Genomic DNA, 14,931 nt, shown 5'->3' on the forward strand with positions numbered 1-14,931 from the left:
ATGCTCATTTTGATCGTAACGATTACTTAATCTGTGAACGAGGTTGTTGCTGCGCGCCCTCAACTTTGTAGCAAACTTTACGGCATCCCAAGACTGAACATGGCGACTGTCAACAACTATCGGAGGTGAGTAGCAGAAAGTATACCTGTATTCTTCTTGTCCATGATCTGCTATATTTCTAACATTATCTGCAGAGAGGTCTCTCTCATCGTATTTCAACTTTTCGAAGCAAAATTATGTGCAACACTTCCAAAAACAACGGCAAATTCTTTTCTCAACTTTATATTGAACTTTGTTTTCGGCAACTTTTTGACCGATGGCAGACAACACTGCAACGGGCGAAAGAAAGGCCGGTTCACGCTGTCTGCTTCGACCAAGCCGGGTCACGGTCTATTCATGTCACGAAGTTGTAATGGTGTCTTCAGTTTTGTGTTCGGCTTTTACGCGCTGAAAACTTTATTCCAGGGCGCCTATTTCTAGTTTTGTTTTAGAGACAGACCTTTCTTAGTCGTTGACGGTTGAGTATTTTGTGCCCAAATCTGGCAATGTGACATTAAGCGGGCAAGTTTTGTGTCACGTGATTTGCTAAGTTGGGGGCGTTGATACCTACGAAGATGATGTCATGAAAATATTATGTAATGTGAAAAAGACAGGTCCTCCTCAAGAAACATGTCCCAGACGTGTGGATATTACATAAACCCAAAGATGGTTTCTGGTCTTAATCCAAGGCAAATCCGTGGCTAAATGTTTTTAAAAATGTCTTACAGAAGTTCAAATCTTTGTGACTTAACTCATAAGTATTTTGCTGCCACAGTGCCAGGCAGTGGTAGAATCACATCGTTTTCACTAAGGGTGAGATGACTGTGGCTTGCTTTGGAAGTGTCTGCTGACACACGGTCCCTCCACAATAATAACAAACTAGAGCTATACTTATTAACCCTTTGAGTGCTTCGTAATTTTTCCCAACGAAATTTTAGTGCAACATTCTACCAATTATTATGAATTTTTCTGTCATTGTTTTGATAATTTTGGACCAAATGGACATTGTGTTTGGTTGGCTTCAGTTTATTGTCAAAATTTTGGCAAAAACCTGAAAACGATTGACTGAAGTATATTTTATAAAGGCGACAAATATTGACTTTTGCGCTCAAAGGGTTAACAGTGAACAGTAATATCGTAAAAGTTACTTTTATTTTTTAAGTAGAAATTTGATCTGTACCATATCACTTGCAATCATTAGGAAGAAAAGTGTCAATGAATAAGCATTTTTAGAAACAATTCTTCACAAAGAACTTTACCACAAATTTCAAATTTTTTATTTGCTTTTTAACTCAAAGATAAGTGATGATGGAAGACAAGCTCCAGCTCCTAGTGCATATTCAGCATTATACTCCTTTGCCGTTTTTTTGCCAGGCAGTAGCACTTCCCCATATGCGAAGTTAGTAAAATTCAGTATTGAACCAAAACCACATATATTTTCACCCACTCAGCTTGGTCTCTTGTACATATAGCAGCTGCAATCTGTAAAAATCATGTATACAATATTAATATTTTCAGGGCCTTCAAATGTTCATTTTTTTGTTAAAACACAACACATGGGACATGTTGTACTTCACTAGTTTCAACTGAAGCCAACTTGACCTAATGTGTCATACGACCTTAGCAGGATAGGAGTAATTGCCTTAAGGTTAGACAAACTCAAGTTAAAGGACAGTAGTCACATCATATTGAAAGCACAAGAAATTCACTCATCACTGGTCATTGTCAACTAATAAACTTCACATTTGAAGGAAACATTTTATCCTGCCACTCCATAGGTGCCTTGTACCAATAGCATGTTTAAAATTTAACTTAGTCTTTTGATTTGATTTGATCCAAACACTGAAATAGCAACATAACTTAAGTGAGTAAGCTAAAAAATATTCTGTGTTGATCATTGTTTAAACTATTCCAAGACACAATGACACCTGAATAGTGGGTGTGTTGCCCGTAAAAGGTCAAACAATGCAGCCTACTTCATGAAGTTACAGCCTGATGTATGACTGAATTCCCCATTTCAAAAACCACTTCTTGGAAATCTTCAGGATTTTTAAGCTGTTCACCCCGATTCTATTTAAACAGGAACCCCATAACTATTAATAACGCTGGGTTAGGGCCAAACCATGATGGTGAAAGGGTTAAACACATTTGTTAAGTAGGAGCTCTCAGCACTTAATCTTTGAACCAAGTAATATGCTATCTTGCTACTGATGCTGACTGATGCTATTGTATTAATGTAGCTTCTCATTGTATTTTTTTCTTTTAGTCATTAATTATTATGTACTAGGATAGTTTGAAGATGCTACCTTGTTCTTGTAAAAACAGACATTACCTTTATTTTACAGACTCAGATTCTAGTAAGGGGAGAACCATTTGATTTGGGGGGGGGGTATGGAGGAAATGGGTATGGGAGCAAATTTTTTTTTCCTGTCACAGTGACAGCAATTTTTTTTTTCTACTGTCAGAGCTGCATCAATTTTTTTTTTTAAATGGAGTAGCAATGCAAATTTTTTTTTCTTTGTCATCAAGTTTGTGATGCGTTGTATATAAGGGAACCGTCATTATTTACGGCCTGAAACTCAGAAATTTCAAGTGACACCCCCCCCCCCCCCCCCCCGTCAACCATGATGAATTTGAGTAACTCCCCTCTCTAACTCTGAAATTTTGACTGATCCCCCGCACTTAGAAAAGTTAAATACAAATACATGTATTTGTAAAATTTACAAAATACAGCAATTTAACAGTAAAGACCTTTGAAATCCTGATGTACTCTGCTAGACTATCATCAGTTATCTCATGATGGTTCAAAAAAGGTGAACCCATCAAAATGAAATTGCAAGTCACAATAAAATAAAAGCTCACGCAGTATCTAACCATATAGTATATTGTTTAATTTGGATGGGTATTATGACAAAGTTTTCACTAGGATATCTGACCGGACAGAATTTGAAAGTAAAGGGGGCGAACACGTGAGAGGCTTAGGGGGAAGTGTCACAGGGGCTTTCCCCTATCTTGCATGGAAAGTTTAAGATATTGATGTGTGCAATGGTGCAGTCTGGTGTGATCTGAGAGGTGTTTTTTAATTTTTATTTTTCACTAAGTGAAACTGTTAGAACACCCCAGGGGGAGAGCACAAGAGGGGGTTTCCCCCTCTCGTATTGGAAATTTTTGGAAATTGATGTGTCTAATGGTGCAATCTGAGAGGAGTTTCAGGTTATTTTGCATTTGGTAAAACTGTTTGAAAATGACATTGAACACTGCAATATTTTTTTACATTTTATGCATGATCAGTGTTTGTGTCACAATATTCAACAACCAAACAATGACAATACAATTTGTGAAAAACAGTTCTGTTTGCCAGAGACTGAAGATAAATAAATATACAGGAACGGAAAATCTGTGACCTTCTTTTGTCATTTCTCCAGCTGCCAGCTTCTAATGAAAAGCATGAATATGGTATGTTTAACTGTCAAAATGGTCATTGAACTGAGGTAAATGAAAATATGTTTCTGTGATAATAAAGGATGAATTCACAACAGTTCAGTGAGAAATTGATGTGCACCACGGTGCAGTGTAGTGCAATCCGATAGGTATTTTAAATTTGTCTTTTACCAGTAACACTGTTAGAAGAGCCAAAGGGGGGAGAGCACGACAGGGGGTGCCCCCCTCTTGCATTGAAAATTTTGAGAAATTGATGTGTGCAATGGTGCAATCTGAGATGTTTCAATTAATTTCGCCAAAATAAATTGAGTAACCCGTCCCCCTTCTTCCTCTCCACATTTTGAGTAACGCCCCCCTGAAGTTTTCAATTTTTTTAGTGACCCTCTCCCTTGTATTTCATTACATTTGTTGTTCCTCAATTTTTCATTTTCAACTTGTACATCTTCCTAATATATTTATATTGAGAGAATACTATATTGATTTTAACACTAGTTTATTGATTCCTGTCTTGTGTTTTGAAATTTTCACAATTTACAGAAGTCAAAAAGTCCCCTTTAGATAGTGCCTATGCCATTGAGATATTGCAACAGAAATCCTGAAATATGATTTCTTGGGTCAGGAAAGGGAAGGAAAACATTGAGTGCACTGAGGTGTAAGTAGACCTATGTAGTGCATGCTTATATCATAAGTGCTGGGAAAACAACATAAGAATTGCTTGTGGTAAAAACATTTGCGCCGCCTATGGCGATGCGCCGGGCAAATAATACATGAGAATAGGGTTTCCAAATTTTGCTAATTTCTGGTGCATTGTGACAATTTTTTTTTTCACTTCTGTCTGTTATGACAATTTTTTTTTTTCTCAGGCCATGGCAGGATCAATTTTTTTTTTCTTCTATCTCACCTGGCGACAAATTTTTTTTTCTCAAAATCCTCCATACCCCCCCCCCCCAGAAATCAAATGGTGTTCCCCTAATGAACATAGGAAAATAATTTAGTTTAGTATTTGTAAGTATATATTGTTAAACAAATATTAGCAAACAAGAATAATGAGCAGCTCAAATCTGAAAAACACACAGATGTTGTTCTCATACATTTGTTGACACAAACACATGGTAGTTATGGGTCTTTTTGTTTATACAGTACAAATACTGTACTGCTAGCATCAAGTAGACAATATTTTTTTGTTTTAAATCAGTACCAGTTCAAGAAGCTACTTGGTTCATATGTAAATTTCTGAACCATGTAGGGAACAATAAACGATTGTGAGTACGGTACTCAGACTCAGTAGCTGTTTATATACAATGCTTACACCAGCACTGCAGTGTATAATATAGCAGGGTCTCGGCAGGTGCTAGATTGAGCTACTGACATGCATGAACTAGTTTCGATATGGCTTTTATATCGGAAATCAAATATCAGTAAACAATATCTATGATAGTGTGTAATCAGAATCATGTGTTTATTTTGCAAAAGTGTGGAACTGCTTCTGTGCATTGAGCGATCAAGTAACCTTTGATATTCTTCCTGTGGTGGAGAGTGATATCATTGAACACATTGAGGCTGACTGGTGTGTCCGGTGAGATAAAACAAGTAATGCAGAGAGAGATAGAATTACACAATTAAAGTTTCCTGTGAGGGTTAAACTACAAATTTCTGACACCAGTGCTGGAAAGTATCGACTTTCTTGAATATGTCAACTGATTTTACACTGTTATTTACCTGCGAGGTATTTGTCGGATGAATTCAGCCTACTAATAAATTACGGGTGCGTGAAAATTATTGGAAAGATTACAGCCTATTTGGGTGATAATTCACACTCAGATTCTGTATTTCTGTTCACGGTGATCACAAGTAAAGCCGTAATGTCTAATGAGTAATGGTAATTGAGAATATTCCTCGACATGATTATATTTGATTGTTGTCATAAACGGTGAAATTCACTGATGAAAAATCAGATTTACAGATTGTGGATGGCTCTAATCAAGACTAATATTCACGCCTACACATATTTTTGACAATTTTCTAAACGCTTGTTCTTGATACCTGCAAGCAAAATCTAGACTCGCTGAAAATTGGTTGAATTATGCATGTAATCATTAACTAGATTGTATTCTCAGCTTCTGAAGAAATTTCTGTCTCAAAAAATCAAACCAAACATTCACTGGCAAATTCTAACCTTAATTTTAGATCATATTTGCAACTTCAGTATGTATAATTAACTGTTTAACGCTGAAAAAGGATGACTGTATTTCTTGGTTATCAAAGTACCCCAACAAGCATTTATCAATGTTGTTTATCGTTACAACAGTACATTTCTTGACTAGAGGCAAGATTTACAAAACCTTGAACTAATTTCAAACAATACACTGTAATTTTACATTTTTGAAAAGAAAACATTATCAGAAAGTGAACTGATTATACTTTCCAGTTGTTGTAAAAAAATTTTAAATATTAAACTGTGCATAACAAGACAAGAATCAGTACATAAATGTATGTTTTTTTAAATATTTTTGTCGGTGTTCAATTTGTATTTTGATCACATGCATGGAAGATGAAAAGAGGCCATTTTTCAATTGAACCTAGCAACAAGAAGCTCCATTAATGTTTTTTTGTGTGAATAAACGATTGTTTTCTCTGGCGTATTAGTCAAACCTATGTACATTGTAAAGGTAAGGGGGAATAATTACAGCTTCTTTGGTTTTTTCGAGAAAAGCAATTCTGTCTATATAATCATACCAGTACTTCATGAACCTACATTAATAGCACACATACCTGCTGATGAAATTAATGACATGCACAGTGTATTTGCTCAGTACAACAGAAACTTAATTTCATGTGGCTGTTTCAGAATGCTAAATCTGCGGTAATAGCACTGACAGACGGTGTCTGTGCCGTAACACACTATCTGTAATTGAATCTGAAGCTAAATCCAATTGGCTGTAAGTACTTAACAGGCTTACCATAAGTTATGAGTTTGATACAAGGCTCAATTTTCGATATGTTTTCCATTTCAATAAATTTGCAATCAGTAATTGCACTCAAAATGGCACTAACTACTACATTTGGTGTCTATTTATGCATGAAGTTATCTTTAATTTCTTTTTTGGTATGCATTTTAACCTGATTGTTGATAATATAAAGGGATAGGAAAATCTGGTTATTTGTTCTAATTTTACTTAATACTGGAGAAGATCCAAAATTTCTGAAACATCTGCAAATATAGATGAAATGTTTAGCAACAGGCAACATAAACTTCAATAATTCGGTGAAGGAGCTGTCAGCAAAATGTGTCTGTTCCAAAGTGAGCATAGCATCCAGATGAAGCTTGACTAGTTAAAGCTGTATGGGTTGAAATATAATGTGTAGTTTGTATTATTTTTTGTGTGTACATGTATTTTTGATTTAGTTATCTTTGTAGGAGAACCTAAATCATGTTAAAATGCCGGGTTTTCAACTTGTTACTTCAGCCTGTATGAGTGTCATGTTCAAAGTTGGTGCTGACAAATGATGTTATTAGGTCCTGACGACAATTCATCTTGTCAAAAAATAATTGCATATTGTATGGATGTGTGTTTGCAGGGCTAATGCAAACTCATTGACTAGTGAAGTGAATCAAAATTACTGGTACATGATATAGAACTGTATTTATTGACTTGTAAAAGAGCATTTGTGAGATGGTTGTGAAATACTGGTATATTCTGTGTTCACTCTAATCACCAACAAGTTCTGGCACATTCTAATTATTCTGAAGGGAAAACTTTGGTGCTATAGGAAATTACACTTAAAGTATATTGCACATGACATTTTATTTTGGCATGTAAAGACAGTTCCTTCATGCAAGTGTTACCATATTGCAATATTTAGTGTATCAAGTAAAATTATGGCAATGCAAATGAAAATGTATCAATGACCAGGAATATTACGTTTTAACAGTTAATCTTAAGGTAAACCGGTAGAAGCGGTATATGGATGAGTAATATTTGTGCCAGTCAACAAGGCTGATCATTTGCTACATTATTGTCGCATTTTTCAGGCATCTGTCACTCACTGTTTCGATGTTGTATGCCAAGGTTGGGGAACATTTGTAAATGATTTTGAAACCATGGTAATATTTCTGTAGTCGTTTAATCTGATTGTTTTGATATACCAAAGGGAACCCCAATAAAATGACTAGGAAACCATGGTAACATTTACCTGTTTACCGTCCTCAATGAAAACATTGTCTGGCCATAAATTGCTGAATGTGTTCATATCTGACCCACTAGATCCACCACTGAAGTGCTTGTATTTCTTCATTTGAGACTTGTCTATGACCAGCTTACATTAGTTATTTATTGACGTAGAATAATCCACATGAAATGTCATAGATTTGGGTATTCGATTTATGAAAAAAAAATATAAAGTGAATGTTGATAGTGTGTATCTTCGTTTGATACAATGAAAGTAGCATCTTAAAATAGACAGACTGGGCTAACTTTAATATCTATTGTTTAATAAATAACAGAAACAGGGCAAACATACTGGTACTCTCTAGAACAGACATGTCAAAAATGTATAATCATCGTTTTAATTTTCAGTTTGTGTGTTGAAATATCTCGCAGCAGTTCCGTTCCAAAAGGAGAAATTGAAAACCTTTAATTTCAGTTTTATAAATCTACATGCAATGTTTTACCTCTTTCGTGATCAGATACATACATGTACATACAGAACCTTTTAAATAAAAATTATAGTTTGTATAATCCCTAAATTGTACCGGTAGTGTACACATTTGTTGTAGAGACAGAAAACATTTCCAGAGCAAAATGCAAAGATACAAGAAGATTCCAGAAAGACGAAAGTTGGCTAAAATATTTTGAAAATTGCTTGGACACATTAAGAAATTCATAGAATAAAGGCAGATGAATCAGTGAGTCACAATTTAATTGCTGTGTAAAATTTTATTTTCACAGGGTGATGGTAGATGAATCAGTGATTTTAATCAATGACTAATGAAAAAGTTACATGTACTTTAATATAAAAGTGATGAAAGGTGAATCAAATCAGTAATTTACAATGCAATGACAATGTGAAAATGTCAGTTTCACGTAGTCATGAGAAAATAAATGAAAATATTATTTTCACATAGTCATGGTAGATGAATATAAGTGTTTTGTAATTCAATGACTGTGAAAATGTTATTTTATCAGAGTGATAGCAGATAAACATTTGTGGTTTGAAATTCGATGACTAGTGTTTTAAAATTTTACTTTTCTCAGTCACTGTGATGGCAGATTAATAAATGTTCTGCGATTCAATATGAAATGTTACTTTCACTGAGTGATGGCTGATGAATCCATGATTTTTTAATTCAATGATAATGAGAAATGTTATTTTCACACATTGATGGCAGATGATTCAGTGATTCACAATTGAAAGACTGTTTGACAATGTTACTTTACAGAGTGATGGCAAATGAATCAGTGTTCTACAATTCAGTGGCAATGTGAAAACGTTACTCTCACTGAGTGATGGCAAATGAATCAGTGTTCTACAATTCAATGGCAATGTGAAAACGTTACTCTCACTGACTGATGGCAAATGAATCAGTGTTCTACAATTCAATGGCAATGTGAAAATGTTACTCTCACTGAGTGATGGCAGATGTATCCATAAATTTATGATTCAATGACTATAAGAAAATGTTGTTTTCACAGAGTGATGGCAAATGAATAGTGTTCTACAATTCAATGGCAATGTGAAAACGTTACTCTCACTGAGTGATGGCAGATGTATCCATGATTTATGATTCAATGACTATAAGAAAATGTTGTTTTCACAGAATGATGACAGACGAATCAGTGATTCACAATTTAAAGACTGTTTGAAAATGTTACTTTCACAGAGTGATGGCAGATGAATCAGTGTTCTACAATTCAATGGCAATATGAAAACGTTACTCTCACTGAGTGATGGCAGATGTATCCATGATTTATGATTCAATGACTATAAGAAAATGTTGTTTTCACAGAATGATGACAGGCAAATCAGTGATTCACAATTTAACGACTGTGTGAAAATGTTACTTCACAGAGTGATGGCAGATGAATCAGTGTCCTACGATTCAATGACAATGTGAAAATGTTACTTTCACAGAGTAACGGCAGATGAATCCATGATTTGTGATTAAGTGACTATGAGAAAATGATATTTTCACAGAATGATGACAGGCAAATCAGTGATTCACAATTCAATGACTGTAAAAATGTTACTTTCACAGAGTGATGGCAGATGAATCAGTGACATTCTACGATTCAATGACAGTGTGAAAATGTTACTTTCATAGAGTGATGGCAAATGAATCAATGACATTCTACCATTCAATGACTGTGAAAATGACTATTTGAAAATGTTACTTTCAATTCCGCCCTGCCACACAAGTATTGATGTATAGGGTCCAACTTTGACATAGAATACACCGTTATGGGTTTTGTAAAAATGGTTTTCACAAGGTTACAGGAATTTTTAATCCATAATATGAAATACAACTTGGTACACTGGTATAAATACATGTACATGTACAGTAGTATTTTAAATAGCATGTAAGTGATGTGTGCGCACGCTTTTTAATTACATTAATTATTACATTAATATTTTGAATGAAGAAAACTTATGGTAAATTGTGTGATTGTGCAGGTTTGTTTAAGAGTCAAATCAACAAATTTATTCATTATTGACTGTCTTGCAATACATACAGACAGTAAGTGGGTCGTACTTGTACATCTACATTGTAATAATGTATGAAATGTGTAGTAATATGTACATAACCTCTGAGTATAACCTCAAACTTTTTCAATTTAAAAGCTAAAATAAATCACTTGATGTTTTCGTGACATAGTTCAGGCTCTTTGATATTGTTATTAATTTTCTATGTCATTAATTTTCCTCCCTGAAGTTACCTTGTTGTGTTCATTTTTCCGTAACTTTCATCAATACTGATGGTACCGTACCGGTAGATACCAAACACTGCATTCAAATCACAGTAAAAATGACTCAAGTCAAAATTGAATTCTTAATATCCAATTAGTGTGGATTTTATTTGACTTGTTGAAGTTAATTTGGTTGGTTCCCATGGAAACTTGGTATTGACTTACTCATCAATGATTTTGCCTCGGTTTATATACATGGTAGTATGTACTTGACTGCATGATTCCTGGGCCAAACTACATGTACCTGGGGGGTATGCAGGCTGCTAGAATGGAATAGTCCATCCATGTAATTTATATAATTTTTCGCCCTTCTCATTCATGTACATTTGCATTACCATGCACTGGAAAATAATTAGGTTATATATTGAAATTGCCATCCATGATAGCCCAACCAAGGATCCAGCCTTTTCCACAGTTACACAAAAGCAAACATTTGTTCTGAGGGGGAATTATTGTGAAGTACATCTATGTATTATAAGCAGGCAATTTTTCTCATTTGTTTTTTCATGCATTTAGAAAGTCAGCATGACCACATCAGTGCTGTACCACCACATACTTTTTTGTCAGTAAGTTTGAACTCTGCAATTAAGTTGCCATGGCAACACCACTCTGAAATCTGTCCTCCAAAAATTCTACAATATCCTTAAATCAACTGTCCACAGAGATGTGTAAATATGTGGCACTTTGTTCTAAAATTAATTCTTATGATCAGTTGACTTAGGAAAACTACATGTACATGTATGTGTCTCACCATCTGTGTATGATGGTAGTTGTGTTGATATGTCTGAGGAGAACCATGCTGAATGATTAATTTGCTAGCCGCACGTTTCTGTTGCCCTGGGGACACGCTTCCATACTGAATCCAAACTGTATTATTACCGTACACACCCACTGTATGGTATCATAAGTGCATCCCCATTGTATGCAGTCGAACCTTCAAGTTCGAATCCATTTGCGCTGTGGACAGTCTAAGCCGTCCCACTTTTGCTGAGAGACATCGTTCTGCAAAGTCAGTGTTACCGTGATCAGTGTATTGGAACTCAGGCACTAGATCTCATCCCCATACTGAAATAGCAATCCACAGCGCTTCATCTAGGCCATCAAATCGTGCACTCTCACCATACAATGCATGATCATTATCTGGTGCACCATCAATTAGTGTTTGACTGTGTTATTTGAACTCAAAGCAACTGACGAGGACTGTATCTCTCAGAGACTCTGAACTGGTTTCATATATTCCTGAGCTGGATCTAAACTTCCTATAGTGTCGTGTACACTTTACTGAAGCATAATCTGATAATCATCACCATCAGGACTAGGCCAGTGTTCTGTTAACAGGACTTTGGGTTTGACATCCATCATCCGTAATGGCACAGCCAAGGAGGAGATCCAGTGCCGTCAGTCCAATGCTAGCTGTTGAAAGATCGTATGTATATTCTCATGTTTATTTATCAGATGGAAGAATGAAGTATATGTACATAGTTACACCTGTTAAACATCGCCGTTTCCTTTTACATAGCAATGATAATGCATGCTTTATGTCTGCTGTAAATGTAAGTCTAAGTTCCATGAAAGTCTTAATTTACAACAGTTTTTGACGTATTTGGATAATATTTTGATAGCATCAACAATTTTTAACCAAAGTGCTGAAGAATTTGGTGTTGTTGACCCAACTTTAAGCCATTTAAAATAAATTTTGCAACTTTTATCAAGTAGATGTTAAAGTACAATGTCACAGCTGTACAAAATGATACATTGCATTGTCTGTAATGTAGATGTACCGGTATCTGTCAATAATGTTGGTTTGAACTTTTCCTGAAAGGATACTTGTATGGCATATTGTAGCTGCACTATAGGTCACATGACCCTTTTTCCTAACAGGTTTTCATCGAAAAAGCCATTTTAAACAGAATTTTTGGTGATTTTCACAAACTCTGTGTACAGACAGGTGTTTTTACTCAGTTCTGCTAACAACTGAGTGACATTTTGGAATAAATACATGTAACTATCAAAACATAAAAACATGATTTTTTTCACTAATTTTAGTGTTTTTGACCCAAATTTCAGCCATTTTAAAAAGAAACTGTAGAAGTTTGTGTCTTCACCCAAGGTCGGAGTACATGTCACTGTGATTTATCAAGGATAAAGTCCCCTTCTGTGTGTGTGTGTGTGTGTGTGTGTGTGTGTGTGTGTGTGTGTGTGTGTGTAACTGTTTGTGCAAAGGGGGAGGATGTGGGGGCGTTTCTTGGAAGCCGGCATTACACAAAAGGTGTTACAAGTTTTTTCAAATCCAAACTTGAACACCTTTGTCATGCCAGATTTGCTCCTTATCATGGTACATGTAGCATGTGCTTCAATATTGTGATTGGTTATCAAAATCTTTTTTCTGGTCATGAGATTGTAAGGTCTTTTATTTTTTTTTTTGATCAAATTTCCATCGCGAAACTGGTGTACAATCAAATTGCTCATTATTCTATTCTACATTTGTATATATTCCATCACTTTCACCACATCATTTCTGTGTGGAAACAATGCTTCTTGTATGGCTTTGAGAGAATTTTGTAGGTTTCTATACGTGGATGTTACATATTTCAATTGGGCATTGAGACTTTGATCCCCTTTTATTTTATTGAAAAATTGTTTAAATTGCACAGCTGTCATCCAATTATTGATCAACACAATACTAATGTACCCGTAGGTTTGATGATTATCATTACGTTGGCCATTTTTTCAAGGTTTCTTCGAATACTTACAGTAAGTGAATTGTGTGTTTGCTATCTGATAATCTGCCTTAATTAAAAAAGACTGCATCCATGTCTGGATCATTACGTGCACCTTTTGATAACAGCATGTGGTGTGGCATTTCCATATTGCCATAGCAACTGTAGACAGTAAGAAAAAATGCTTTAACTTCCATGAAAATGTACATATTTGCAATAACGTACGGCACCTTCAAAGTGGTTTTTTATGATATCACAACCGGTGAATTGGCCTGGTTTCATTTTAGCAGTCAGTTGAAAATTCAGATTCATAAAAATGAGGAAGTTTTAAGTGTCAGGCCAATGAAACTTGTGATAAAAATTGTACAAAATATAAGAGGTAATTTATGTAATAGCCAAGGTAAAAAAATTGCCTTGTCATGATGAAAATATTTATTCCACTGAAATTAGCCCTAACATAAACAATAGCCAGTAGTGTCTATGGTTTAACCTTGATCTTCATGTACCGATATTTTCATAATTTTTGAAATTTGAGTTTGTAACAGAACATTACTGCAATATCATACATCTAAGTTTCAGTGTGGTTAAAACAACCACATCCAAAATAAAAATATTCATTTTAAAATGTTTGTCAAATGCAAACTGGAATTTGATGAGGCTCATTGCAAAATATTTTGCAACAAATGTCCTACTTTTCCAGTGTGTCATCTGTGCTGTTGGATTACAAGAAACCTGCCATTCCACAGCCTACAGTGTATATTGTGACGTTGTCTGTGCTGATCATGCAGGTGGTGAAAGTGTAATTTGTTGAATAGCCTGCAAGTCTTACCCGTACGTAACATTTTGTAGGCAGAACACAGTGAATTAGCTTTTAATTTAATTATTTTGAAACCTTTCACATGTAACATTGTGAGAATGTAGCAACAGAAAGTTTATTCACTGACCGTTGCCTTTTCACTGTAGTAATCAACAGGTCATAATGAGTGTAAGAATTTCAGTGAAAACTTCAGGAATTCAACCTCCAAATCCCTCTTGTAAGTGTGACAAGGGGGCATCACCCCCTCCCCCCCTCCTTTTATCGTATCATCCTAGGTGAAACACCACACTTTTCCAGTAATTGTGCACAAATGGCTAAAAAATTGCTCAAAACCAGTCGTGGGTAGCATCTAGGTCCATATCATGCGTATGGGAAACCTTACTGTCGTTTGCAGATAAGAATGGACAGTGAAATTGATCTAAATGTTATCACACTTGTGTAATTGGTTTGTAAAGTTGTTTGAAAATTTACTACAGGATCAGTAACTTAAGTTGAGTTGTGGCAAACTAAAGACAGATTATAGTGTTGTTTCACAGTAGGTTTCTGCTGTAATTGTTGATATAAAGCAATAAAGTAGACACTGATTAGTGTCTGTGTGTGTAGGGTAAAGATTTTCTGACTTTCTATCCCCATACATTTCGACAACTTTCTCACTTATTATTTCTGGCGTATGTACACCTCTTTTCCTGTAAATCCTAATTTTTTTTTGGCAAAGAACTTCTACAATGCAAAGGCAACAAGAGTCTAATGAACAACTAGACTCTGACTTGGCTGTGATACAATGTAACTCAGCAGCAGCATATAAGGAATGTAATATGAGTCTGTGTATGTGAAGTGCACTTCAAAGTGTACTCCCTGGTGTGTGTTTATTATGGGTCCATAAAAGCTCTTTGATTTTCACCACAGTTATAACAAGTCAGTGCAACTTCTGAGACAAGTTTTGGAACAA

The 14,931-nt window shown here is 35.2% G+C and overlaps 1 protein-coding gene across 2 annotated transcripts in view; it reads left to right on the forward strand.

Moving 5' to 3' along the window:
• Positions 1–81: 81 nt before the first annotated feature.
• Positions 82–14,931, forward strand: part of LOC139119154 (growth hormone-regulated TBC protein 1-A-like) — an 85,423-nt gene continuing 70,573 nt past the window's right edge. Inside the window, exon 1 of one of the 2 annotated variants that reach the window (XM_070682815.1) lies at positions 82–125. In XM_070682815.1, the coding sequence (XP_070538916.1) occupies positions 100–125 (26 nt within the window). In that variant the 5' untranslated portion in view covers positions 82–99. Of the gene's footprint in view, positions 126–10,075; positions 11,872–14,931 lie in introns of those variants that run through there. The other variant, XM_070682813.1, reaches the window with a different exon arrangement.

This window comes from Ptychodera flava, chromosome 19 (assembly GCF_041260155.1).
Source record: "Ptychodera flava strain L36383 chromosome 19, AS_Pfla_20210202, whole genome shotgun sequence".
NCBI lineage: Eukaryota > Metazoa > Hemichordata > Enteropneusta > Ptychoderidae > Ptychodera > Ptychodera flava.